This window comes from Amblyomma mixtum, chromosome 3, assembly GCF_055824585.1.
Source record: "Amblyomma mixtum isolate Tamu chromosome 3, ASM5582458v1, whole genome shotgun sequence".
In the NCBI taxonomy this organism is placed as follows: domain Eukaryota; kingdom Metazoa; phylum Arthropoda; class Arachnida; order Ixodida; family Ixodidae; genus Amblyomma; species Amblyomma mixtum.
In genome coordinates this window covers 393,897,884-393,925,728 of record NC_143014.1, presented here as the reverse complement: position 1 = coordinate 393,925,728, position 27,845 = coordinate 393,897,884, and the positions used below count along the sequence as shown (strand labels likewise).

At 49.0% G+C, this 27,845-nt stretch overlaps 1 protein-coding gene and 1 pseudogene across 1 annotated transcript; one reads left to right on the top strand and one right to left on the bottom strand.

Annotated features, from left to right (window-relative positions):
- LOC149357213 (uncharacterized) lies at positions 1-27,818 on the top strand. The gene is made up of 4 exons (XM_089577898.1): positions 1-281; positions 365-474; positions 15,574-16,079; positions 27,659-27,818. The coding sequence occupies exons 1-3, from the start codon at positions 92-94 to the stop codon at positions 15,985-15,987; spliced, it is 714 nt and encodes a 237-aa protein (XP_089434024.1). The 5' UTR covers positions 1-91; the 3' UTR covers positions 15,988-16,079; positions 27,659-27,818.
- On the bottom strand, positions 20,596-22,191 carry LOC149357214 (uncharacterized; annotated as a pseudogene).
- Positions 27,819-27,845: the final 27 nt, after the last annotated feature.

The following is a 27,845-nucleotide window of genomic DNA, read 5'->3' as shown; positions in this document are numbered from 1 at the left end:
GAACGCGGCTGTGGTACTGTGGCGCTTGTCATGTAATAATAGGCGTGAGCGTCTCTATATCTTTCAACCACGCTTTCGGCTGTCGTTGGCAATGGTCCATGTTCTTATCAAATCGACAGAGACAGAAAAATGGGATGTGTATCCTGGCGCAATGCACAATGCGGTCGTCGGGTTCCGTCTGCTAACGGAGCCCGGCGCCATCAATGATGTGCGGGGCGCTGTAGAAATTTTCAAATGGAAAGACGGCGAACCAGCTGCTACCACAGAGGTCCTCGATATCGGTAAGTGGTGATGAATTTCCTCATGCCAACGGCTTTTGAATCAGTTTGCTTGTCGTCGGTATTTACAGTTCTATTTGTTACAGGCAAATCGCGCGTACTCGAGAGCAATAAGCAAGCGCGCCTGGCCTCAGCTGGCTTGAATGACGAAGACGACGTTGTGAGCGAGTCGCCAGAGTGCAGCGCTAATGAAGAGGTTAGTGGCGTGGCGCTCTGCCTAGTATTTAGTTAATGAATTGTGTCGATGGCTGTCATCCTATCAAGCAGAGCGTTGAAAAAGTCTCGGTTATTGGAGATTTATGGCGCACTTGATCGCGCTGCATGGTTTTTATGGCGCTGTTTTGCGAAGGCTGTAAAAACTGGCACTTACGATGCCAGTGTTATTTCTGTCTCGGATGTGCACGCGATGCATACCGACAGTGCACGTGATTTTATTGACAAGTGCCCATGCGTGCGCATTTGCAGGCAGTGCATGGGACGGTCGTGGTATGAATGGTACTGTATGGTATGTGGAGTTTAATCTTTCCAGACCAGCATGGGCATTGAGGAACACCGTAGTGGAGGGCTCCGGCTTAATTTTGACTTTGTGGGGCTCTTTAACGTGCAGTGATATCGCACAGTACACGGGCGCCTTGCGTTTTACCTCCAAATGCGGCCGCTGTGGACAGGGTTGATCCCAGGGGTGGGATTACGAGTCGCTTTCAATTTTCGTCTCAATTTTTGAGACTGTGGCGTCAAAATGACGACGCTGTGAGGCGCTGACCGCGGAATCAACCAATTAGCAGCGAGGTTGCGGTGGCTAGTAGCAGGGCTCCGCCCCAGAAGCATTTATTTGCACAATAAGGGACCGTGTGCTAGTGTTTTGCTGTAAACACGCCGTTAATGAAATGAACAATCTTTTATTTTGTTAACAAACCATGTTTCAAACTCAACAACATGAAGCAAAACAAGAAGCGTCCTCAGTTTTGCAATTAAGTTTGCTCTTCACTCACTTTTGCTGCCGCGAGGGTACACTGACGCTGGAAAAGCATCGGGTAGGTGGCGTGAGCTGCCGCCCGATTCAAAGGATTCAGCCTTATCTGTAGCCTTATCCATCCACCCACATGTTCAGCCATCGTAAACATGGTAGCCAGAAAATCATCCAATTCGACGGCTGCCTTTTTTTTTTTTACACATTATGTGGAATCAAGGTACTGCGCAGACGCCTTAAGTGCGTGGAAAAATCTGTTTGAAGGCAGTGATTGCTACAGGTCTGCCGAGATCAATTTACAAGGAGTGCTTGGCTCGAAAACCGACGAAGGCAAGTTCGCACTGGCAAGTCTCAAACCTCGCACGACGGATTTCGGTCAATTAGTTACGATTTCCAAAGCGATTTTAAAGCACAGAGGGAGCGTAACAAATCGATTTAAACCTGTGAACCCGCTTTCAAAAGCTATATTCCTGTGTCTGATTCATGCCATTTTCCAGCAGGGCACCATAATAGGTGGACATAATTGTTACAGTATAGAAAACAGCTGGCAAAATGTGTATTTATACTGTCACTGCAGTTCTTTAGGTTTTCGTTAACTGCTCTTTCAGAGTCTCACTAGGTTCTAAAGAAACAAAAACAATTGTTGAAGACTGAAAGGAATTAACATAAGTTGCACAGTGCGGCCGTGCCGCCGGGTAAGGCCTTTCCCATACAGGTTTTGACATCTGGATGGGAACAGGGTTTTACCATACACACATGTGTAAGGGCTGCTTTCCTGAACAGCCGATAATTAAAAACAAACTCAGGAAAGAGCAGTTACTTTCCACTTGTGTATAGTTTGCCTTGCACGGCATGTTCCATGGGGCGATACCGGACCCATGCCAAGAGTATATTTCATTTAGGCTCCACCCAGAATTGCTATTGGGTGGTGGCTTTGCAACCATGCAGCAATATCTCTGTGCTTTTGAACTTGTCTTGCCTACTAATATGCGTTTGCCCCAAGAAAGATAGAAATGCGAGCATAACTTCTACATCCCATACCAAGTGAAGCCTATTCTAGCAGAAGTATTTCCTGTAGCGGCATGCTTGCTATCAGTGCGTTAGGCAACGGTGGTCTGTTAGCTCGCCCGGTGTCGCTTTTCCTGTCATGCTTCCCATCAGTGCCACTGTGGAAGGTGCTTTGAAGCTAGTTGCTCCTTTGGCAGCGAAGCTAGTGGATATCTGTTCCAGGCGAGAGCCACCTTGCACTGGTGGCTGTGGGTTACATGCGCTAAGTGTAGCTTCAAACCATCACCCAAACCACTGCAGTCAAACTTTGGTAAAGCTAACATGGATGTTACCAATTGTTGGCTATATTGAACTGTTCCTAGATATTTTGAAAAAACACAAGCAATTCTTGCTTGACATATTGAATTCAGTTTGCCATAAAACTGATGTATTGAACTGTCAAGCACCAAGCTGTGCCCGCTTTGTTGACTGGTGGCAGGTTTTGCCTTGTTAAACGAGTGACTAGTGGTGCCGGTGCGGCAAGCGGCACAGTTCACACTTTATCTTGCACTTTTTAACAGCACCACAGAAGCTTAGTGGCGAGAACTGTTGGTAGCCTGGCGGTCAGCATGCTTTTGCAGCTCTCGTACCCATCAGTATTGTCCCGGAACTAGCGGCATGGCAGTTTGTAGCCTTCCAGTAGCTATTCCATCTTCGCGTCAGCTGTCATGGCAGTGGCGAAAACTGCAATAGCTTTCATTCTGTCGCTTCATTTTTCACACGACACTGCTGTAATGTAGGGACGCCACCCTAACTGGCGTTTCACCTGCCACTGCTGTGTGCTGGTAGTGCTCTGTGCGGGTGCCTAACTGGTATTTGGCACGGTTTGAGATAGTGCTAGAGCTTCGGGAAAGGTCTCTCCCAGTTGCCATTCTTCCACTGACGCATTGCACTTCTCCTGCACGAGTTTTTAGTGAAATTTTCTATTTCAGTTGTATTGAACTATTCAACGATTTTTAACTGTTTGTATAATGAGGTTTCATTGTATTATGGTTCAGAGAAATCACTTTGCTTTTCGCACGGGACTCTGCCTTAATTCTTACTTCGAGTAACTTCGCTCTCCTACCAGTCTGTTTTCGTGCAGGCAGTTCTCGCCAGCCGTCCAGACTTGTGTGTGTTTGCTCAATGAAGAGTCTTCACGCTCTTTGCACAAATGGGGCACATAATCAAGGTTTGACAGTGATAACAGAATACGAGCAGAAAACTGCCGCTCTCTTGTAATGGCCACACCCTGTCTAAATGTTGCAAAACAAAAGTGTGGCTTACAGGGGAGTAAAGATCACAGGTTCTTTTGCTTTCCTCCTTATTGCACCAGGGGTGCACCGCCAGAGACGGTTTATCTAACTCGAAGACTGAAGCTCTTCGCACCAGCGGTGCCCCGTCAGAGACGGTCTCTCGATGATTCGAGACGCAGGGATAAAGAAAGGCAATAACTGAGGTTTATGTACAGATATTTACAGCGTAGAGAAGTTTAGACACTCGAGACAAATTAAACGGCAAAAGGACAAACAACAAAAAGGTGGAACTGGCTAATACTAGGGGAGGCCCCTACTCGGCGTTGCCGAAGATGCGTTGCATCTCACCTTAGCGCAGAACCCCGCTTACGGCTCCGGGGCCCAGTTTTAAAGCCCTAAAGGCCCGGCCCACATTCCGTAGCTTCCAATCATGTGCTGTTAACATGATTGGTTCTTCAAGGGCATGGCCAGCCCTCCGGCTTCAACAAGGTAAACCACCCTATCTACCACTACATAAACATAAAAACAAACACAAATACACATTCGTGCCAGCACGTGCGCGAATCGGTACCGCGGGGCGGGTGGACACCCGTACTTCCTGGCGCGTTCGCGAGCGGCCGCGTTCCGAGAAGGGGACGCTTCGCTTTGAGCGCTCCCAGCCGCGTTCCTATGACCCCCGCGAACGCTACCGATACCTTACACGCCCTTCCCAAGATTCTACAAAGGGCTCAAATGCCACTTTTAGAATTACAAACAAAAGGGATCGGTGTCTGACACGAAACTACCCTTCGGGTGACATAACATAAACGAAACGTACACATTCAAATGCGCGTTTCACACCTGTAAAACCAGCGCATTCACCGAAGTCCAAGCTGTCGCGCTGCGACCTGTTGCACGAACAAAACCAAAAACAACAAAATGCACACGGGCACCAACACAACATCACGCAAAATGCACACTTAAATACACACAGTGGCATGCCTGCCGTGCGCCGTAACACAACGTCCAAGTTGGTGCGTTGCACCCAGTTCGCCTGCATGCACGTCGTCGTCCTGCTCGCGAATGAGCACACAGACACAGACACTCGCGACTGAAGCGTTCACAGCACTCGCCCAATGCCCACGTGAGCCTCCTTAGTCGCACCGAGCGTCCCTGTGTACATTCGAGCCACCACGTGTTGTCAGTAACACAATTAACGCCTAAACGGTAACTCACTCATTAGGCTGGCGCCACAACGGGGCGCGAACTGAAAAGATGGTGCCCTCCAGGATCAAAAACGTCCCGGGTTTTGATGGGTCCAAACCCCTCACTACACGACGAACCTGAGGGCCCGCTCTCTCTGGCGCGCCGGTACGAACCGCGTGCTGCGTAAGGAACATCTCTCTTGCCGAGTTGAGCTGTAACAGTGCGGCCGGCTTTGCTGAACATAATTTGGCGTACCGCAGCACGGAACGTACTGTTCCACGCGCCGACATTCACTGCGAAGGCTATGCGCCTGTCCCCTGGTACTTTGGAGCGTTTGGAGCTATTTGCACCGTTCCTGCACGGGCAAACATTTAAATCGCCGCTCCCTGCTTGATAGACGCTGGCCGGCTTCGTGGCATCGTCTGCTGCACGAGCTGACTCGCCGTCGCATGACCCGAGCTTGCCTTGCGGCAAGTCGCCACTCATTCCCGGGTACTCAAATGACCTGGCCAGACACACATCGGGTGCGTTCCACAACTGTGTGGTGCTCTGCCCGGTCGGCCCAGCAAGCCCGCCTCCGTTCCCTGGCTCGCATGGAATGCTCTTTCCATCAATGACGCTACGGGGCCCTTCATGCCCTATGACCGACACAGTGTGCGGTTCCAGCAACGCTAGATTTTCTCCTGTCACTAGGTCCGCGATCTGACATCTGTCGTCGCTGGCCGTTCCCTGCTGAGCTAAATGCTCTTTTCCGCAGCTTGCTTGAGACTGCGTTTTTGGAATTGTGAGACTCACTTCCAACAATCCTGAGCACGCGTCCGCGTCCCTGGTGTCATTTGGGATTGAGCTAACCTGGGCGGCCGTGTCGTCGGCGTGCGCGTTCACCGCCTCTGATACCGCGACGCTGCGTTCCGTCAGGCTGCTTTCTTGAACTGCGACTCCAGCTTCGCAGAAATCTGGCTCACCCTTTACCTCTGCCCGGCTGTCCTCTTGACCTGCGCCCGGCAGGCATATGCCGTTGCCTTCCCGCACTGGCGACCTCTCTGCTCGTGACTCGGAGCAGTTCTCCCTGGCTAGTTGGCTAGCTCTCCTAGACTCCTTGATCTTAGAAATCTCGAGCTCTACCTGCTGGCGTCTCGCTTCTAATACCCCCAAGACATACTTAACATCCTGAGGTTCTTCCTCGCGAAGCAACGCCTTTCCGCCATTTACTTTCGCAAGTTGAGCCTGAAGGTCCGCTAAGCGCGCCTTCGCTAACTCAACTTGGTACTTCACATCAAGTGAGGGCAGGCTTGGATAGCTCTCCATACCGCCTTCCGTACCCCTCAGATGTCCTATCGGCTCGAACACAGGGACGTGAACAATGCGACCAAGGAAACTCACGGTTTCGATGCGTCGATCCGCATTGCCAGCTCCTTGGCGTCAGGGTCCACCGCCTCTTTCCCCGGATGCTGCGATGAGCTGTCGCACGCCGCTGGTCCGCCGCCGGTGATCGTCGAGTTCCCGACGCGCTGCTTCCTTGACCGGACGCAGTCCCGCGTCGCTGGACTACTGCCGTGGTCCTTGCGTCCTTGCCGCCGTCTCTCCGCAGGTCCTTTCTCGAACGCTGCTGATGCCTGGCCGTCGCCTTTATCCCTGCCGTCAGCCTTCTTCCTGCGCCGTCTTCCGATGGCCGCAGGATCCTGTCGGCTGCGCCAGTAAAGATCACAGGTTCTTTTGCTTTCCTCCTTATTGCACCAGGGGTGCACCGCCAGAGACGGTTTATCTAACTCGAAGACTGAAGCTCTTCGCACCAGCGGTGCCCCGTCAGAGACGGTCTCTCGATGATTCGAGACGCAGGGATAAAGAAAGGCAATAACTGAGGTTTATGTACAGATATTTACAGCGGTGAGAAGTTTAGACACTCGAGACAAATTAAACGGCAAAAGGACAAACAACAAAAAGGTGGAACTGGCTAATACTAGGGGAGGCCCCTACTCGGCGTTGCCGAAGATGCGTTGCATCTCACCTTAGCCCAGAACCCCGCTTACGGCTCCGGGGCCCAGTTTTAAAGCCCTAAAGGCCCGGCCCACATTCCGTAGCTTCCAATCATGTGCTGTTAACATGATTGGTTCTTCAAGGGCATGGCCAGCCCTCCGGCTTCAACAAGGTAAACCACCCTATCTACCACTACATAAACATAAAAACAAACACAAATACACATTCGTGCCAGCACGTGCGCGAATCGGTACCGCGGGGCGGGTGGACACCCGTACTTCCTGGCGCGTTCGCGAGCGGCCGCGTTCCGAGAAGGGGACGCTTCGCTTTGAGCGCTCCCAGCCGCGTTCCTATGACCCCCGCAAACGCTACCGATACCTTACAAGGGGTGTATACGGTAAGTCTTATTGCGAAATAATGCTTGGAAATGAGTGTGCTATTCAAATAAACATTTAGCTTTGGTTTGTTAGCAACCCATACAATTGCACTATTCTGTTACAGAAGTTTCAAAAGCTTTGTGTAATTTCTCTACCATTGTGAACAGCTGTTAGTTGTCTGAAATTCTTAGTTCTGTGGTAACAATGTCACGCATGTTGGAGGTGCTGGCTGTGTAATAAAGATTATGAGAAATACGAGATTAAATGTAAAGTAGTTACTATGTTTACATCTTAAAGCCTAAGCTTTCAGTTTGTGATGTCCACATAGAGCTTCAAGGAAAGCCATTGTAGAGTTGTGTTGTGTATTGCAGATTTGTGCATGCATTGAGCTGTGCTAATAAAAATTTTGGGTATGGAAGCTGTAAGGAGAAATTAGTTTTGAGTAGATTTTTGCATACCCAGTCCAAAACTGGGCTATAGGTCATGTCATACTGTATTGTGCACAGCATTGTCTTGCAATTAACATTGGTGGGTTGTTATGTATACTATTGGTAAGAAATAATTAGTGCACTAAGGGTGCAATATGCAGTTAATCCCATTTCACGGAGGCACTTGCATTTCACCTGTCGCGTCAACCAATATGAGGCCGGGATGAAGCAAACATTGGGTGATTTATTGGCAGTAGTGCCAGGGCTTGATGCGCTGCCTTTAGCCAGCCGGTGTAGAATCGCAAGAGGCTCCTGCGCGAGGAGGGGGGCCAACCAGGATGCTCCTGGGTGTTGTCTGTCGGCGGCCGCTGCCACTTCTGTGCTGTGTGAGGCCGGTGGTGCTGCTACAGCAGTGTGATAAAGATGAAGTGTGGCAGGTGCGCTGCACGCACTCGCGCGCACGGGAGTGGAGAAGACGACGAAGTAGGATAATACAGATCGGCTCGACCGTATGCTACGTGTACTGTTTCATTCTAATTATCATTACTTACGATACAACATATTTTGGCGACGAGGATGCTGTTTTGATTCGGGACCTTCACGTGGCCTGCTCACCTTCCGTCATGAGCTTTTCTGGGCTTCAGCCACCACCGCCTTTCCTGCCGACTCCTGGTCGTCCTGCCCTTCCATGGGAGCAATGGGAGCTGGCGTTCCGGAATTATATGCTGGCCTCTGGTGCCTCTACTCTCGGCGCGGACAGGCGGAAGGCCATCCTGCTGAACTGCATCGGACTGGAAGGTCAGCGCATTTTTTATACCTTGGCGCCGCCGTCGTCCACTCCAGCGCCTACAGCTGCTGCATCGCACTCCGGTGACGAGGCGCCCCGCCTTGACGAATTTGATGCGGCGATATCCATCCTGTCGGTGCATTACAAATCGTCCGTGAATGTAATCGCCGCACGTCATCGCTTTCGCCGTCGAGTTCAGGCTCCAGGCGAGACAACCGATGAGTACGTCGCTGTCCTTCGCAGCTTTGTCGGCGACTGTGGCTTTGGGACTATGGCGGACGATATGATCAGGGACCAGCTGGTGGAGAAGACCTCGAGTTGCCATCTGCGTGAGCGCCTACTCATGGAAGGCTCCTCCTTGACTCTGTCGCGCGCCGTGCTCCTTGCTCGACAGTGCGAGCAAGCTTCCCGTGAAGGCAGGGAATTGGCTGAGGAGGACGCTCCAGTACATCGTGTGGGATGCGAGCGCGGATCGAGACAAACACCACCTCCGGCCCATTGCTGCAAGTGCCAAAGTAAACCATTGCAACCTGCTGCTGCAATACCAGAGCGCATGTGCTACCGTTGCGGTTCTACGGCCCACCTGGCGAACAACCCTGCATGCCGAGCCCGCAACCGCAAGTGTCGTCGGTGCGGCAAGATGGGCCATTTCGACTCTCTCTGCAAGTCGTCCGACCGTCCTGTTCAAGTTCAGCAAGTTGCAGATACTGCTGACACATCGTCGATGCCGGATGGCTTCAGCAGTGCATCTATTCTCAATGTTGAAAGTAAAAAAAAACGGAATTTTCGCCTCGGTCCTGATTGAAGGCAAGTCCATCCGCTTCCTGATTGACACCGGCTCATCTGTGTCAATTATTTCTGAAGACCTATACCACCGATTCTTCGCTACAATTTTCCCGCTTAAACCAACTGCAGTTCAACTATTGGACTATTCTAAGTCTCGGATTATAGTCCAAGGCTGTTTTGTTGCCAAAGCCAAGTTTCACGACCGTACCGCCTGCATCCTGTTGTACGTTGTCTCGGGAGGCACAACGCTGCTGGGTCTGGATTCCATTGCAGCCCTACAAATGAAGATCAAAGGTGCATCGTTGGAATGTCTTTCCATGACACCTGATACGCCTCTGTTACCTCCTGAGCTACGTCCACACTTCGAACATCTCTTCTCCAAGGAACTCGGAGTTGCTCCTCTGCAACCTGTCGCCTTCCCAGAAAAACCTTGGGATAAGGTTGCCATTGATATCGTGGGGCCTTTCGATCAAGCTCCCAGTGGCTGCCGCTTCGCGATTACTCTAATGGATTATTATAGTAAGTGGCCAGAGGTTTTCTTCGCTGATGCCATCACAACTCAAACCGTTCAAGAATTCCTGCTTGGCCTTTTTGCTCGTGAGGGTTACCCTCAAGAGATTGTCTCTGACCACGGACCTCAATTTTCATCGATGGCCATGCAAACTTTCCTCCGCGAACGGGGGATATGCCATTGCTACTCTTCAGTGTACCATCCCCAAGCTAATGGACTCGTGGAACGATTCAATCGAGTGCTTAAGTCCTATATTCAGTTGGCTATGTGCGAGCGACGCGACCTACGTAGAGCTATTGTGGACTACCTCGGTGTCTACCGCTGTATGCCCCATGCCACGACAGGAATTGCACCAGCTGTCCTACTTCATGGCCGGTTGCCCCGCACAAGGCTCAACGTCATAGGACTGCCGGATCAGTGCTTCTCAATGGATCCGACAAAAGCGCTTAAGCTTTTGCGGCAGAGGCTTGAGGAGAAGCAAGCGCAGTACAAGCTTTATGCGGACCAGCGGAGTGGCGCCAAGTGTCGTGACTTTCAAATTGGCCAGTACGTGCGGGTCCGCAAACCAAATGTGTGAGGCACACTGTCAGCTCGGTTTTCGGAGCCTCGGAAGATTGTGGAGCAGCGTGGACCTGCATCTTATCTGCTGGATGATGGGCGAGTGTGGCACTCGTCCAAGTTTTCTGCGGTTCGCCCAGAAGTGTAGTAGTTCAGCAGCAACTGTCCTCCCCAGCTCCAGCGGCCCTTTTCGCTGATATTTCGCCGCCTATCGACGGCAACAGAATGCTGCCGCCCAGTTCACAGTCCGGAACCGTGGTCCAGGGTTCTTCTTCGGACGCGCCTTCAATCCATCTGTTGCCAGCCGCTCAAGTTAGCTGCCCGGGCCCTTCATCGCACCTGATTTCGCCCGCTCCGGAATCGGCAGCCGCTCCTCAACCCTCGTGTAGTACATCCACAGCGGCAACTGCGGCTTCACTTCCTGCGCCGCCTCGCCGAAGTACTCGCAAAAAGAAGCGGCCTGTATGGTTCAAAGACTATGACATCCGCTAGACATTTTGTTTTTTTTAAGTGCGACGGAAATGTGATAAAGATGAAGTGTAGCAGGTGCGCTGCACGCACTCGCGCGCACGGGAGTAGAGAAGACGAAGTAGGATAATACAGATCGGCTCGACCGTATGCTACATGTACTGTTTCATTCTAATTATCATTACTTACGATACAACAAGCAGGAACCGCCCAGCAGAGTTGGGAGCCAGAACGAGACATGTCGCTCCTGTGGAGTAGCATGGGGAAGATGGCGCAGATGGGCAGCCAGCCGCTTGCGGCAGAGAAACCGCACAGGAAGGTGTACTGGGGAGCGCCCTCTATAAATGCTGGCTTCAGGCAGTCAATAGAAGTGGAATCAGGGCGTCCATGACTGTCCATGAAAAAAAAACTTAGGCTGTCGTTCGACGACTAGGAACGGGCCATCGTATGGTTGCTGAAGCAGTTTGCGGACGCAGTTTCACCAAATGAAAACGTGAGTGCAAGTTGAAAGCTCAGGAGGAATGCGCGAAGATGGACGAGTCTGGTTGGTGTCGAGGTGCAGGAGCTCGAAGATGACTTCAAAATCTGCAAAGCTGCGTCATTATCTGTGGAATTGGGGCCTGTAGAGGAAACACTGATGTCGAAAAATACACCAGGAAGATGGAGGGGTTTCTTGAAGAAGTTTTTTCAGCACTACAAAAACGAGGACACAGAAAGAAGTACACAGGACGGGCGCTGTCCTCCATGCTTCGGCACGGAGGGGTGTGCCAAAGACAAGCTCTGCCGGAATGCAGTGCAGATCTTGATTCAAAGTAGTCCGGAGGCTGAGCAGAACGAGTAGTAGGAATGTAGTCCAGTGAGTAGTATCCAGTTGTGCTTTGAGGGCTGTCTTTAGCGAACAGTGGAACCTTTCAGTCATGCCGTTGGCAATAGGATGGTAAGCGGTAGTGCAAATTCTGGATGTTCCAAGCAGATCCATAAGATTCTTGAAGAGGGAAGATTCAAACTGGGGACCACAGTCGGTGGTGACAGTGTAGGTAACCCCGTATCGAGACACCGAGCCGGCGATGAACGTTCTGGCGATGGTGTCACAGACCAGCGAGTGAAGCGGTCGATGCACGTAAATTTATAGGAATATTCAGCAGAAGGTGGGCAAGGGCCCAAGATATCGATGTGGACATTATTACATGTTGATGGCAGAGGGACCAACCCGAAAGGAAATGTTGTGTGTCGCTGTGTTTTAGACTTGACATGCCAGGCAAATACGGGCCTAGGAGCACTAGTCTTTATTGATGCCAGGCCATATGTAACGCTGCATAATGGGATGCTGCGGGGCGCGAATTCCAGGACGGGAGAGACCGGGGAGGGCATTGAAAACAAGGCAACGAAACATAGAGGGAACCAAAGGGTGGGGAGTACCTATCGCTGTGTCGCAAATGATGGGGACAGGGAACGAAGGGAGGAGAACTTCCCTGAGAACCAATGAGCTGGGGACCTTGAGAAGGTACTTGATTTCCGCGTTCTTGTGCTGTGCTATGGTGAGGGCGGCGAAGTCGTGGTTGGCTGACGAGGCGGCAGAAGTGAGCGAAGCAGTGACACGTGACAGTGCATAAGCCCGGGCGTTGTCAAGGCCTTGAACAGGTCTGATGTCTGTTGTGAATTCCGCCACGTACAAGAGATGATGGATTTCACGTGGCGAAAAATTACTGCTCCTCGACTTGATGGCTTTGATCGGTGACAATGTGGAACTGCCGACCTTCAAGGAGGGGCTTGAAATGTCGAACGGACATGTAGATGGCTAAAAGCTCATGGCCGAATGTACTGTAGTGGCTTTCAACAGGGGAAAACTTCCGAGAGAAAAAGGAAAGAGGGCTCCAGTCGCCATCCTCGAGCTGGTGAAGTACGGCTCCAACGCCGGTGTCTAGAAGCATCGGTCAAGGGGCGTAGAGGTGCATTAGGACACGGATAGGCCAGGAGGGCGACATCGGATAGCTTCTTTGGCAGCTTCGAAAGACTCTAGAGCGACGGAAGACCATGTAAGTTGTGTGCAGTTGGCTTTCTTTCCTTGAAGTAGGTCCGTCAATGGTTTGAGGAGGGCTGCACTGTGCGGGATAAACCGACAATAAAAATTGATGAGGCCAAGAAATTCGTGGTGTTTGCGAATTGAAGAAGGCTGCCGAAATTCTTGAATGGCCTTGACTTTGGATGGAAGAGGATGGCTACCCGAACTGTCAATGCAGTGGCCGAGGAAGTCGAGCTCCGACTTACGGAAGTCACACTTGGCTCTGTTGATGATGCCATATTCAGAGAGATGCTGGAAAAGTTGTAAAAGGTGTTGCAAGTGCTGTTCAGCATCGCCGCTGAAGGCAAGGAGGTCATCCATGGACGCCATACAGAACAGACAGGTAGACCCGGAATCACGGTGTCCACAAACTGTTAAAATGTTTGTCCGTAGTTACGGAGCCCGAAGTGCATGCGGATGTATTCGAAGAGGCTGAAGGGTGTAATGATGGCAGTTTTGGGTACGTCAAATGGCTCCATGGGGATTGGGTGTTAGGCTTTGACGGAGTCAGTTTTAGAGAAAACGGTGGCGCCATACAGCGATGATGTGAAATTTACGATGTGAGGTAGGGGATTACGGTTCAGAACTGTTGCATTGTTGAGAGCGTGGTAATCTCCACATGGGCGCCAGTCCCCTGGTGATTTTTTCGGTACCATGTGGAAAGGTGACGCCCAGGGGCTAGAGGAGGGTCAGATATTGCCAAGCTCAAGCATGTGCTTGAACTCATTGCGAGCAATCTCGAACTGGTCTGGAGCAAGACGCCGAGGTTTAGCGTATGTGGGCAGGCCAGTGGTCACAGTATGGTGTGTCACCTGATGCTTGATGCACAGTAAGAAGTGGGATGGGTGGAGCATGGACGGGCATTCGTTCAGGAGGGTCTCAAAGGCAGACTGGGGTATGCGGGGTATAGAGACAAGCGGTACTCGAAGAGAGAGGCCCTGAACAGTGAGGTTCGTCGTGGTGTCCACGAGACGCAGCGCATATCGACCAGCAAGTTGTAGTGGCGCAGGAAATCAGCTCCTAGGATCATATAGCGCACGTCCACGACGAGGGAAACCCACAGAAATAGACGTCAGTGGCCCAAATTTAGTGTGAGGGCATGCTCGCTGTACGTAGCGATGGGGGTGAGATTGGCAGCTTGGAGTTGTGCGCCAGAGCGGTGAAGGGGTGTCGATGTAAGTGTGCGGGGTAAGACGCTCACTTCTGCCCCGGTGTCCACAAGAAATCGTAGGCCGAAAGTGCGGTCGCGAATGAATAAGCGGCTGGCCTCCGTTCCAACAATCGCCGCTTCTAGTGGCGCCCGTGGGAGTTTCCCTGGAAACGACGGTGGAGCACAGCGATGCGCCTCGTCCCCGAAGGTGCAGTGGTACCAGCACTGGACGGCTGGAGTAGGTGCTGGTGGGCTACGCCGGTGAGGTTACAGCCGGCGGCAAGAAGGAGAGCGAGTGTGGGAAGTGGACAGTGTGGTGAGCTGATCGGACAGACGGTTAATCTGGCCGTGGAACTTGTCATAAAGGCGTTGAAGGTTCTATCGGGGGAGGGGAAAAGATGACGGCGTGGTGAGGGGTTGTGACATAGCGCCGAGAGAAACCGGGGTACAGGATATGTCCATGACGGAATCCGTACGCTTGGCGAGCTGCTCCAAAGAGCGACGAGGCAGCGACGAGTACCATGCGAACTGACGAGGGCAAGCGGTGCAGGAGCAGCTCATGCAGGAAGGCTTGGTCGAAAGTGGCAGCCTTGTCGCCTAAGAGCTGCTGGAGCCGCCATAACAGCTGTGTAGATTTGCGATCACCCAGTTCTTTGGAGGAGATGAGGATGAGATGAGGCGGCAGTGGTCTGGCACTGTTGTTTGCTTGATGAGCGCAGCAGTCAACGTTTCAAAGGACGCCGAGGCGGGGGGGTCTTATGAGCAGATCATGTACCTCGGCAGCAAGCTCGGGTGGGAGTGATGCAGCATCGCAGTGAAACTTCTGCGTCTGGGAGGTGATGTGCGCCACAGAGAACTGGCTGCGTTCTTGAGTGAGCCACGGCAACCTAGAATATGGGAAGGCGAAGAGACAGCGTAGAAATATGTCCAGAGGCGCCATCACCGGACAGGGCAGTGTTGGCTGTCGGCGTTGGCCATCCTGCGTGCAGGTGTTCAAGCTGACGTCCGGAGCCACCAGTCTGTTGTGTTAACCAAAATATGAGGCTGGGATGAGGCAAACATCGGCTGATTTATTAATGCGTAAACATTGTATGGCTATGTTGGCCTGAGCTTGTCTGCATGATTACGTCCAAACAAATGGGTTCATGCGAAAAAGAATAATACTATCGGATAGAGCATCAAAAACCTCTTACGGGAAATCGGGTGGTTGAGGTGGGTGAATTAGTTAATTAATTAGGGCCAAAAATGTCAAAAAGTGGGCGGTGCCGGTGCAAAAGTGGTGCCAAATTCGAAAACTCCGTAAGTGTGGCACCACGTGAGCGGAAGTGTTCGTGGAGTCAACGCATGGGCCAAATTTGAAAACAGCGTGGCTTGTAGTTTGAAAACTGAGATGGGCAATTGATGGAGCTTGATTAAGTAAGACAAATAATTGTGATATCGATAAGGTATTGATAACTTCATCGATAAGTGATCGACTTCCGGTTTGAGGATCTCGACTTCCGGTCACGAGTCTCAGTTGACATGAAAAGTGTAGAAGTGTTGCATTGATGTCTTGGTGTGACATCATAAAGTGAGACGTCATGCTTGGATATTCCTCCAATGCGAGTGCCACAGTGATCTATAAGGTTTTAGTGATGAAGGGCAGTAGAAGATTTGTATATGGGTATACACGCAGTGCATAAGAAAGGGTATTTTCTGCCGCATAGAATATCCTCGCGGATGAATCTGCTTGTCCCTCTATTCCTTAACTCCAGGTTTACGAATCTTCATTGCCATGGAAGCAGCGCAACATTTCCGAGACCTACACGATTTGCTGTACCCGAGCTCGAGCCACCATTGCCACGGGACTCGCCGCCTTCCCATTGGATGCTGGTTGGGCAATGAAGGTGGCCGCCTGTTGTTCACCAGCCAGAAATCTCTGGTTGCTGCAAGCAGCACTCTATGCCAGGCGAGGATCTCGGGTGCCATGGTCTCCAGATTTGGAGCCTTCAATACCTCGGACTAGGAGATATGCATCATCCACAACAGGGACACAGTCTGGAAGCTCATTCACATGTTCCCCAACACCAGGGTACTCACCCTACCTCACGACGTCGTCAAGCACGCTGAGGAGATTGACGAGCGTTGCAGGGGCGAGTGGGCACCGCTGGTGGAATCCTCTCAGCTAAGACAACTGCTGGGAGGCGTCGGGGGTCAGCGTGACGGATGTCTCCTCTTCTCCAAGAGAATGGTTCAAGCAATCCTGCTGACTTGTCCACAGGTATGTCACGCAGTGGCCTCGCTGTTGTGCACGTACAATCTTGGTTCGCATTGGAGAGATGTTGAATGTGCAACTGAAGTGTAAACGCTGTGAAAGGGACATGTTGCGTTCCGAGAAAGCGGCTTGAACATGCTTGCACTGGGCATTGTAGGAGGAAGAGGGGAAGAAAATGACTTCTATTACCATTGCAGGACTTGCTATAGACTGCAGTACATAGGTGTGGCACGCTGGTGAACTCGAGGGTATTTGGCGAGGTTAGTGATTGCTTAGAGTACGTCTGCACAGTACTCAAAGATCACAGTACAATTTCAATGAGCTAGCTGCCTTATCGCGACCTTTGGTATGGTCCATAGTGGCCAGAGCGTGCGTACAGTACCATGAGGGTGCGCAAGCAGTAAATCATCAATGCGAAAGCAGTATGTGGCTATTTACGCGTCAACAAAATATGTCCGTAAAACGTGTCCCTAATTTTGTCTGCACGTTCCTGTTGTTCTATAAAGAGATATGGAAAAAAGTTTGATTGTATCAGATAGAGGAAAAAAATTTGCTATGGGGAAAATTCGGTTCATTTGAAGTAATTAATTAATGAAAGCCAAAAAACCCACCGGGACATCGAAATAGTGAGATGTAAAAACAGCCACAGACGTCAAAATGGCACCGGAAACGAACAAGCACAAGGGACAAAGAGTGTTGAGGAGGTGTCAGTGCTTTCGCATTCCTCTAATGCGGTCTGCCGGAGTGATCTCAAATTTTCCTGCCAGTAGTCCCAGGGTTCGATGTGCTGCCTTGAGTCAGCTGGAACAGCATCGCGAGAGGGTCCAGTGCGAGGGGGGGGGGGGGGCCAATCAGGATGTCCCTTGGTGTCGTCTTCGTCAGCAGCCACTGCCACTTGTGCTGTGTGCGGCCGGTGGTGCTGCTACACACCTGCTGGGCCACACCAGGGGATTAACCACATCATGACAATCAGCTGTTGCCATCGGCTGGAAAGGCTCTTCTGAGGAGTGTTTGCCGCTTCATTATTGAGTTGTATTGGACTGTAGAGTATGTATTATTATGCACTTGTTCGTTGAAACCAGGTCTTTGGCTTACATTGCACTGATGGGAAGCTAAACAAAGGTCCTGCACTGCACTGCTTGTCAGAGAATGTCTTTGTAATGAACGTTTTGTAATGGTGCTACATTTGTGCAAGGTAAGTAGCTGTCTTGCTATACTGGGTTCTCAATCTCTAGCCTCTGGGAACCTCAAACAGCTTTCAAAAGGTACTCGGACTCTGCTTTGACTTTATCCCTTCCTGCCTTATCAAAAAGAAAAACAATACAAAGAACCCAGTATTAAAGCCCCTGTTCTAAGAAATGCTTTATCTTGAAAATAGTGCCTTTTTTAACTCACTTTCTTGTACAGTTTTTGCAGCCCTGCTTCTATAAATTCTTCTCACCAGCCATACGTGCAATGCATTGCACTGTAGCTTTTAATATACTGTAATTTAATTTACAAAAATGTTTGCTTTGTATTGGTGATTGTGATTTACAGCAGCAAGGCTGTAACTAGCTTTCTCAATACTGCTGAACATTTGAGACAACTCGTACCTGACTGATTGTTGTCTGTGCCGAGCTGTTTGTGTGCACATGCATGTGTGTAGTGAGTGGCACACAGAACGCGGTGAACTTCATAATGTTATTAAATTTGCTGTCTACTATAAAAACCGGAATATAGGTCGAACTTTTTTTCAAAAAACCATGGCAAAAAGTGGACCCCCGTTTTATATACCGGTCATTGGCGGAAAAACTACGAAAGTCTTGCAACAATGTGCAACTGAAGTCAACAGCCTCCATCACCGTCGCCATCAGCAGCAGCGCAGTATGGTGATGTTGTGGCATCACCGTTTTGCGTTTCCATTGTCACAAAGGTATTTTGGTTTGTGGCTGGGTGTTGTCGGCATGGCAATCTCTCCCCGCAGAGATGGTGCATAAGCCGTTTAGAAAATTCAGCATAAGCAATGCGCTAGACGGCACAGAGGATGATACTCTATGGGACGTGGGCAGCGAGAGGCAATTGTCATCCGACTCGAGTTCGGACGACTCTATTGACTCTTGCGCACTTTGTGCCCTTCTCTGTACGGTACACCCAGCCAATTCTTTAACAGTATGGCACGACCATTGCCTCACGTGTTTGTCAGCACCTTATCACGGAGGGGCGAAAGAAGTGAGAGTAAGCGCATGTGTATACATGTGCGCATCTCGCTTGTTTCGTCACTAAGTGCCGTTAATAAGGCGCTGAAAAGCATGCGGGTCGATGGTCGTGCGATAGTGTTAAAGAATTGCCTGGGTGGGCATACGAGGAGCATCTAAATGAAAATAAATACTGTCACCATTGCGCAGTCGGTTGAATCGCATATGTTTGAAGGTAAGGGTGTCTTTCGGTACTTTTGCCGTTGAAAAAGTGTAGTGGTCCGCGAAGAACGAGGCAGCGCCTGGGTCCGCTCACACCATAGAGTTTCTTACTATATTGCCTAGAGGGAAAGCTGACAACCCGTCTATGGGAGTTTGCATGGAGGCCCGTCGTGACCACTTCAGCCACCATGGGCGCTCAAAGCATCATGGGGCGGTGAGCTACCGACTGCAGAACTACAACTTTTGGCCAAAAAATAATGCAAAAATAAAGCTGTTAGATAACTACGAATGTCCTAACATTCAATATCCTGCCTGTAGATTGCAACAAACGAGCAGAAAAGCAAGTAAATGCAAAGTTTGCCAGAGTGTGAGATGGCTAGCTTTCCTATTGGCCAAGTAATGAACACTACAAAAGCTAATATTTCGTAACTAACAGGCGCATTTTTAAAAGTAAATATGTTTTCAAAAAAAATTTAGTTCCTTAAATACTTCAAAAGGTTTTTTGATATCATTTTGGAAAAGTGAAACCTTTTATTGGCGTCGTGTGCCTTTGCGTTGTCACTACTATGGCTTTTGCACACCACGTTCCCGCGAAAGTCGTCTGCGCACACACGAACAACGTTTTCGGAATGAAACGTCTTAGTAGTGCCACTCCGTGCTCCCGAAAAATTACGACTGTGCCGCAACAAGTAGCTCACTGCACCATGATGCTTTGAGCGTCCATGGTGGCTGAAGTGCAGCGCCGCCAGCTTTCCCTCTAGGTAATAGTAAAAAACTCTATGGCTCACACTGAAGTCCCCCCTGCACTCTTTATTGCGTGATTTATATATACAACACGTAACACAAAGGTAGTGCCCTCTGGTAGTCTGTTAGTATTCTTAATCGTGTTAGTAGCGCCACATCGCGACATCACTACTGTTTCACTGCCGTTGAAACAGATTTTTTTCATTTTTAGAACTGGTTAGTTGGGGGGTCAACCGATATACCGATTTTTACGGTAATCAGTGTCCGGGTTTTAGAAGCGGCTTTACACAGCACAACACACAAGAGACAAGGAAGAACTGACACGACGAGCGCTGACTATCAGCTTAGGTTTATTTAGCTTTACATGAAATATATAAGGAAGGAAGTGGTACAAGATGAGATAAAATGAGACCCGGAAGCACATGCAACAGTGAACGCCCACTTCCGCGCCGTTATGGAGGCAAATAATCAATTTCTTTTTCAAGCAGTGTAACAGATGGTTTGCCGACAGAACTGTGACTCTTAAGCCTGATAGCCGTCGCCTCGAACACCTCCCCTGCTTTCCGAGATTTGTATTTTTTGATTGCGTGTGCGTTGCGCAACAAAGGTGCCCATTTCCTCGATTCGCAATTCTTGCAATGAAAGGCTAAATTGCTGCCCGTTCCAGACTGTAGTGATCTAGTGTGTTCACCCATTCTTGTGCTTACCTGCCGGCACAAAGCGCTAAGCCTATTCTGCACAGAAAAAAACAATGCGAATACCTGTTGTGTTTGTTGCATTGCAGTTTATGGCAAGCCCCTGTAATACACTGGGCCCTTAAGGCGAGACGCTCCGAAACAGTTTTCTTTTAATATTGATGCCAGATAAATGAAAATTGCACCAGTTATAGGGATTGATCTCTTTCTAATTCTGTTTTTATTTCCAAGATAGCTTGATGCTTTCATGTTTTAAGTACCACGCACAAGCGAAAAACTGTGCAGGCTAATACACCTGCTGGACATGCCAGTGAGCACGAGAAGACAGTGTAAAATACTCCACTAAGTGCAAATAGGCAAGGAAATGGTGCACCTCTGTCATGCACCATTTTACCAGAATTTTGAAGCTAATGCTTCCTTTTCAGAAGCCAGTGCATAAATATTTTGGGACCTTTCATGCTTATAAACATCACCAATTGTGTTGAAACCTAGATACTTGCATTCTACCTACCAAATTTGGTATTGATCTGAGTACAACATATACACAAAAGGTTGCGACCAATGCCATTTTTGGTCCAAAAAAAGGAGTTGAGAAAAACGCAATTGAAAGTTGCAAATGTTGTTGAATACTGTTCTAGTTAGTATATCTGCATGAAAATTGGAGACAATACTGCCCAGGCCATTCTCCTAGAGCATACAACTTTCGTATAGGACTGCACCGCATGTTGGTCCCTCAGACCTTTTCTTGGCAGCATCCTGAAGACAAGCCTTCTTGGCTAGATGGCGGTGATGAGCCCTTGCTTCAGCTGTCTGCTTTGTGGACATTCTTGGAATTCTGCGCTTGTCACAATTCTTGCCTAGAGTGAGTAGTTCTCTTGAGGGAAGAACACCCAGTTCCTCCAGCACGTTCTCAAAGGCCTTGTGTCCTTGATTAAACTATAAGAAAAGTGATGTTGCCATCTCCACAGCTGTGCATGAGGCGAACCTTGTCTTGGGGCACAGCAGCCAAATTTTGCTATTGAGTGATTCGGTTGCAGTTTGCGTTTCCCCCTTCACACAACGAGAGAGCAGTTGTAAGCCTCTTATATGTGGGCAGCATTGCCTTGCCCTGGCTGTTGGTGAGAACGGGGGTGTGTGATGGGGCTGTCTGACCCAACGCTTCTGCCCTCTTGAGCTTGCACCATGAGTCCTCTTCATCTGGGCAAAATTTGTGGCTCTTGGCTGCATCCCTCGAGCATGAGTGGAAGAAGGATGCCCAAATTGCATAATACACGCCATGCACACTTCCTGTGTTGGCGGTGATGGCTACTTGAAAGTAGGTTTGCAGCTTCTGGATGACTGCATCTGTGAGCTTCTGGCTTCTTGGCATTTTGAGCTTTCGCAGTGCACTGCCAAGCCACTTGGAAACATGGTTAGTGCAGTCCTCTTTTGTGATGGGCACACCGTTGTACACACTTGGTGCTGAAACAGCTGGAAAGGCCTTGCTGTCTCTGTCGCTTTGGAAGGTTGTGAATTTCAGGGAAGTGTTGTAGGACTCAGTCCTATTCAATATCCTCGGAAAGCCCGTTGTGCTCTAAGCAATGCGGGCCGGGTGATATTATTTTTCATTCGTGTTTTACTCGCCCACCGTAATTTTTGTCCATATCCTCAGAGCAGCATTTGCCTCCATGGTGTGTGCTGAACAATCAACATTTTTTTTACACACTGGCATGTGGAAGGCTTGCCATATTTCCTCTTCCCTTTTATCTTCAAATTCTATGTGGGTACTGCAGCTCTAACAGTAATTAGACAAAACTTCAAAGTCTAGGCAAAGCCCTGTTTCTACAGAAATTGTTGTGGCTACACCATTATGGCTCTTATGGCCTCTTTTTTGCGAACTGCCATCAAACACGTCAGCTTTATCGGCAGATCCAACTTCCTGGGCTGTCACTTTGCGAGCCAACTCCAAGTTCTCGGCCACTGCCTTCGCAGCCGCGAGGTGTACCTTCTTCGTGATGGCGTTGAACGATTTCTGATGCATCGGCTTTGGTAATCCAAGAAATGCGCAAAATTGAACGAGTTGGCTGTGTCCTGCTCCAACAGCGCGCGGCACAACCACGGTCTTGACGTTCACGGCGAAGCTCTCCCTAGCGCTGGCAGATGGATGCGCTTCACCATTGTAGTTGCACGCCGCAATGAATACGTTGACGAAATAACGGATGTCGGATATGCTTCATTGTTGCAACGCAACTCCAGAAACGACGCGAGTCCTTTCCGCTTCCCAGCCAGCTCTTTGATCGTAAGTTCGCATCGTCCGCACTCCGGGCATGCTACGCCGCTCACAAGGTCATTCACGGTGCCAGTCTCGCAGATAAAAGCACTCGCTCACTCTTCACCACCCCTACTTTCATTTTTGAAGAACCTTTTCTTTTCCGACTTGCTAACGAAATTGTCAACACCTTTGATGAAGTCCGTACATCCAGCTGGCCCCGAAGCGTCAGAAGCATCGCCTCGACCGAGGTTAGGCTTAGCTGCCGCGGGCATCACTGTCACACGCCGATTTACTTTGCTGCGGGTTCCCTTGAATTCATGCTTCGCTTGGAACTTGACACGTTTCTTCTCGGCATCCATGCTAACAATAAGCAGAAATATTTGCAATAGCTGGTTGGTTGGTTATGGGGTTTAACGTCCCAAAGCGACTAAGGCTATGAGAGACGCCGTAGTGGAGGGCTCCGGAAATTTCGACCGCCTGGGGTTCTTTAACGTGCACTGACATCGCACAGTACACGGGCCTCGAATTTCTCCTCCAAAGAAATTCAGCCGCCGCGGCCGGGATCGAACCCGCGTCTTTCGGGCCAGCAGCCGAGCACCATAGCCACTGAGCCACCGCGGCGGCGCTTGTGAAGTACATAGGAGAATGTGCGCATTGCAGAAGAGCAGACGATGTATTGCCACTTCGTGAGCTAGGAGCCAATGGCGTGGCCACGATCGAACCACGTGATGTGGAACCTCTCTGTTTTGACGGTAGACAATGCTGTTTTTATTATTATTTCTTGGCAGTTTGCACAGTGGCAAAGCCTGCCTCTGGGAGAAAAAAAGCGTAGGCCTAGCTCCTCACGCAGGCCCAGTGCAGTAAGATTCCGCGATTTGTCGCCTCACATGCTTGAAAACGGGTCAGATCTACACCTTTTCTAGCCACCGCGAGTACTTTAACAGGGGTTTTCGATAATTTCCAGATCACTTATGGGTCTGATTTTTGCATGCATGAAAGAGAAATGTTCAAGTTTACTAAAGCAGTCAAAAACACAAATGATTTTTTTACTGAAAATTGTCGTTTTTCGACCCGCGTCTCCCCTTAAGGAAATCGAGGCGCGCTTATGCCGGCGTCACTTAGCCCTACTGATCTCTGTCTGCCGATTGCATTGATGAACACTTTTATGAAAGGCATTCATTCTAGCATGAAGTTATTGTAGAGAAGGTAACAAGATTAGACATTTCTATTGTCACCAGTGGCTAACTTGAGAGTGCTTTCCGCTGTGACTGCAGTGTTGTGCATGTTAGGCCTAGCGACATGGAGCGAGTCAGTGAGCAGCGCGCTGTCATCCGGTGGGGCGCATATTGCAGCTGCAAGCATGTTGCAGGTAAACCTTTATGTTGCAAATTCATACAGACAGTGCAGAAGTCTGAACAGAAAGCTATAGTGTGTGCTACACTGTTAGCAAAAAAAACACCCAAAAGGAGTTTTTTACTCCTATGTATGGTGTATTTTATTTACTCCTTTATTGAAGGGAGTGTTAAAGGGCAACTCCGGCGATTTTTCGATGTTCATCGATTGAGATGAAATTTTAAGGCTGTATTCTTTATGGTAGTCTGATATCTCATGTAAAATTTCTCACCTGAAAGCGGCATAGTTTTTTCGCAAGCGAATTTTTAAGACAAGCGCTCCTCGATGCGAGCGGCACACATTGATGAGCAACTTCTACAGACCACCCTGTACTGTGACGTCACTGGCGGGGCGGCGTGTCAAGCTAGTCGGACGCGCGCTGGCATTGGCAGTGCAGGGGAAAACTGAAAATTGATTTTGAGGAAAGTAAATGACGCAGTAACGGACACCCGAACCGGGACGTAAGGGAGGAGTGAAAGCAGGAAGAAAGAAAGAGGTGCTGTAGTGGAGGTCTCCGGAATTATTTCGACCACCTGTGCAATTTCATGCCATCTCAATGTGCCTGATGTGATGTGTACGCCAGAGTGATGGGTCACGGCAACTTCTGATGTGCTGTGGGCTGCACAAATTCTTCATCTGTGACAACGGGCGTGATCTACCATAGGTTTCCTGGCGATAAGAACCTTCGCGACAATTGGGTGAGAGCTGTCCGGCGTGTCAAGTGGTCTCTGAGGAAGCATTCCCGCTTGTGCTCGGAACATTTCGCGCCAGATTGCTATGAAGACAGCGTGTACCTCAGAGGGAGCTTTGGACTCGTGAAGGCAGATTCTGTGCCAACGTTATTAGAGTACAAATGCCCATCGCAGCGGCCAGCTGCATGAAGCGCGGCCGTCAAGAGGAAGCGGACCACGGAGAGCGCGCTTAAAGTATGTTGGATTGTAGAACTGTAGCTGGCATGAATTCACTTCCAAAAGCTCGCCGTCGAGACAAAGCTTTGCGAAGGGAGAACTTTTGGTTATGCATTCCCCTGTAAGGACGTTGTGCACCGCGGCAATGTTTCGGCAGCAGATTCTTTCATCAGGCTGGGTCGGCCGGCACTCGCCACACGAACAGCTGTCAGTAGGAGCATCACATTAACTTTTGTTCTGACGACTGTGTTACAAATGCATGCACGAGAAATGACTCAAATACTTACTTCTCCGAGTTCAGACCGTCTCCATACTGCAGGTGACGCGGCCTGTGGTGTGACTCGGCTAGCTCGCGCGGCAGAGGATCATACCTGAAAGGCGACTCATCCAGTTCGAAATCGTCGAATGAGTCGTCTTCTAAAGACTCGCTGGTCTCGGAAAAGCTGTTCTCCGCGCTTCAGCCATGTCGACAGCGTGGCTTCGAACTTCGCATCGTGGCGAACCCGCTAGTTACGTCACAGTCAATACCGCACGAAGGCACCTCTCCGGTTTCGGTTTTGTGGTTTCGGTTTCGAGTTTTGCATTTTTTGCTGTTTAAAAATTATTTTGGGGTTGCTTTTGAAAACCCTGTACATATTACAGGAGGTTCTTAGGAACACAAAACAGCCATTAACTTAAAATGGCTGAAAAATCGCCGGAGTTGCCCTTTAAGGAGTGAAAGGGAGTAACTTTACCCCCATAAAAATGGTGGTTTTTGGGTGTTTTGTGGTAGTTTTTTATAACCACCTGGGTGTTTTGCGAACAGCATAGGGAGTATTTTTTGCTGATTTGGAGTTTTTATGAGTACAGAAGGGATTATTTCTTTGCCATTATGGAGTTTCGTTTGGGAGCGTGTGGCATTTTTGCGGTGGTTTTGAGCCTTTTTACAGCAGCTTGTAATGGTTAATGGGTTCTGGTTGAATGCTTCATTTGGAACAAAGCCTCCGTTTTCACATTTAGAGGAAACAACATGAGTAATGTTGTGAAAATGACTGTATTGCTTCAAAGAAGTAAAGAGGACACAAAACGAAATGTACAGGTTGAATTGATGTTGTGCTCATTTAATATATATATATAGATATATATATATATATATATTATATCACAATAAGATAAACGTACTTGGTTGCTAGAAATAAGATCCGAAATTGAGAAACGCTTCCTTTAAGTAAACATTTATTGGGAGTCGACGTTTCGGACAGAGCCTGTCCTTTTCAAGACTCGGGACAGGAAAGGACAGGCTCTGTCCGAAACGTCGACTCCTAATAAATGTTTACTTAAAAGAAGTGTTTCTCAATTTTGGATATATATATATATATATATATATATATACTCAGACATTGATGCCTACCTAGGTACGTTAGGAATAGCAGCATTGTTATTTAAAACATAACGTAAATGGGGGAAAAAGGTAGGCAGAAATAATGTGGAAAACATAAAATCAGCAGGTAAGTGAATATGCCTTTAGGCATGTGCATAGCACAGTAAGTTAAGAAGGGAAGAGGATATAGAGAAAGAAAAATATACTGGGAACTACAATATGACAGGTAAAAGTGAGGAATAATAACTGGAAAAGTTTGGGCAACTACTAGCTGCTTCTCCTCTGTTCACAAAGCCTGGAACACTACTTAAAGGGTTCATGCAGCAGGTAAGCTTCATAAATTGCTTATGAAAGGCTGGAGACACGAAATGTTGTTTCCTTTGGAATTGTGCCTGAAGCATCAATAAACACAGATGTCTACATCAAATCGCCCACATGTTATGCTTTTGTCCAAGCAGTCGAATAGTAGCTGTGGTGCCACAAGTATGTATAAGGTCACATGAAACATACAAAGAGTGCAGTGTGACAGCTGTTCATACACTCGCCATCAATCCAGCTTAGAGCGTTTGGGAATTGTTGGAGCAAAATGAAACAACTAAGCAGCAATTGTAGTTTTTGTGTGCGTCACATGGTCTCATACCAGCTGTGACACTGAAACCACCACTCGCTTGCTGGAACTGAAACTGCATGAAGGGAATCACTGTTTTGTATTTACTTGGCACAGGCAGAATCCACGTGCTGGTCCATGTTCACTGATGTCACATTCAAAATTGTGAAGAGAATGGAAACAAAAAAGCGATGTCCGCGCCTTTGTAAAACAGCAAAGATAGAACAGCGCCAACAGGCCTCTTTGCAGGTTTCTGCTCATGTCTTGTATGAGGGAATGACAGATTATGAAAAGGGTCAGAAACTGGGAGCACCAGCTTTAAAAAAATTAATAAATTCAAGTTACTTTACACATGGTTTTGTGTTTGCAAGGTTTAAGAAAGCATGCTCAAAAAATGTAAGCATTCAATGAGCCTTTCTGGGGTAGGCAGTGTGGAAAACTCACAAAGCTGCAAAAAGGCATGACATGCCAAACAATGTACTTCACACATCAAAAAGTGGCTGTCTGTAGACACAGAGAACCATCATGTTCTCGGAAACCACCAAGCATGGAGTCAAGCAGGGGTCCTCCTGTAAATGCAATAATAGACTAGAAATAAACTACCAAATTAAAAAAATATAGAAAGTGAAGACAGTGGCGAGAAGCATTCATACTGAGTTGGTGCAAAAATGCACATGGGCACTACCGAAGGCACAGCCTTGTCATTCCTTGTTCTCCCTTTGCATCCTTGTACATTTTTGTGGTGGTAACAGTTGATACAAATACAGTGAAATATTTTTCTATGCAGTGTGCATTTTAAATGTTGCGTGTGTCATTGTTGGACACCAGTTCTAGGCAGTCAGTATGATTTACTTCCAAGAAAAGGCAAGCATAGCAGGGGGCGGCAGAAAGTTAGGTGGGTGGATGAGATGATACCCCTGTCACACGGCCGACTCAGAACTCCCTTGAACTTCCTTGACCTAAAGGAGTGCAAGGGAGTTTCGCCTCGAAGGAGTTGTCTCCGTGTCACACGGCCTGTAACGAGCTTCTCCTACGATCCGCCAGGGGGCTTCTAGAAACCTGGAGGAGTACCACCATGAAACAAGAACATGGCTTTCAATCAGGGCTGTCATGTGCAACGCAGCTAACTGAGTTCATTCATGACATTGCATCCGGGATAAACGACTGTTTTCAGATAGACGCTATTTTTCATGGCGTGGCCTTAACGAAGGTTTTTTCGCTGTTTCTTCCAGGGTTCACCCAGAACAGATAAGGAACCTCGAGATGCGGATTTGAGGAAAAACAAAAGGATCATGGTTAAAAATACGGATGGGCAAATTTTTTATATTGCAGCACGAGGCCGACACCCACTGCAAATAAATCGCTTGGCTGGAACACTTATGACGTGTCGATACGGAGGGCAAATAAATGGAAGCGTTG

Excerpts from the sequence above, each read along its gene's own strand:
- LOC149357213 (XM_089577898.1), top strand. The coding sequence starts at position 92 with ATGGTCCATGTTCTTATCAAATCGACAGAGACAGAAAAATGGGATGTG. Across the intron at positions 282-364 it reads CACAGAGGTCCTCGATATCG|GCAAATCGCGCGTACTCGAG; the intron begins GTAAGTGGTGAT and ends TATTTGTTACAG. Across the intron at positions 475-15,573 it reads AGTGCAGCGCTAATGAAGAG|GTTTACGAATCTTCATTGCC; the intron begins GTTAGTGGCGTG and ends CCTTAACTCCAG.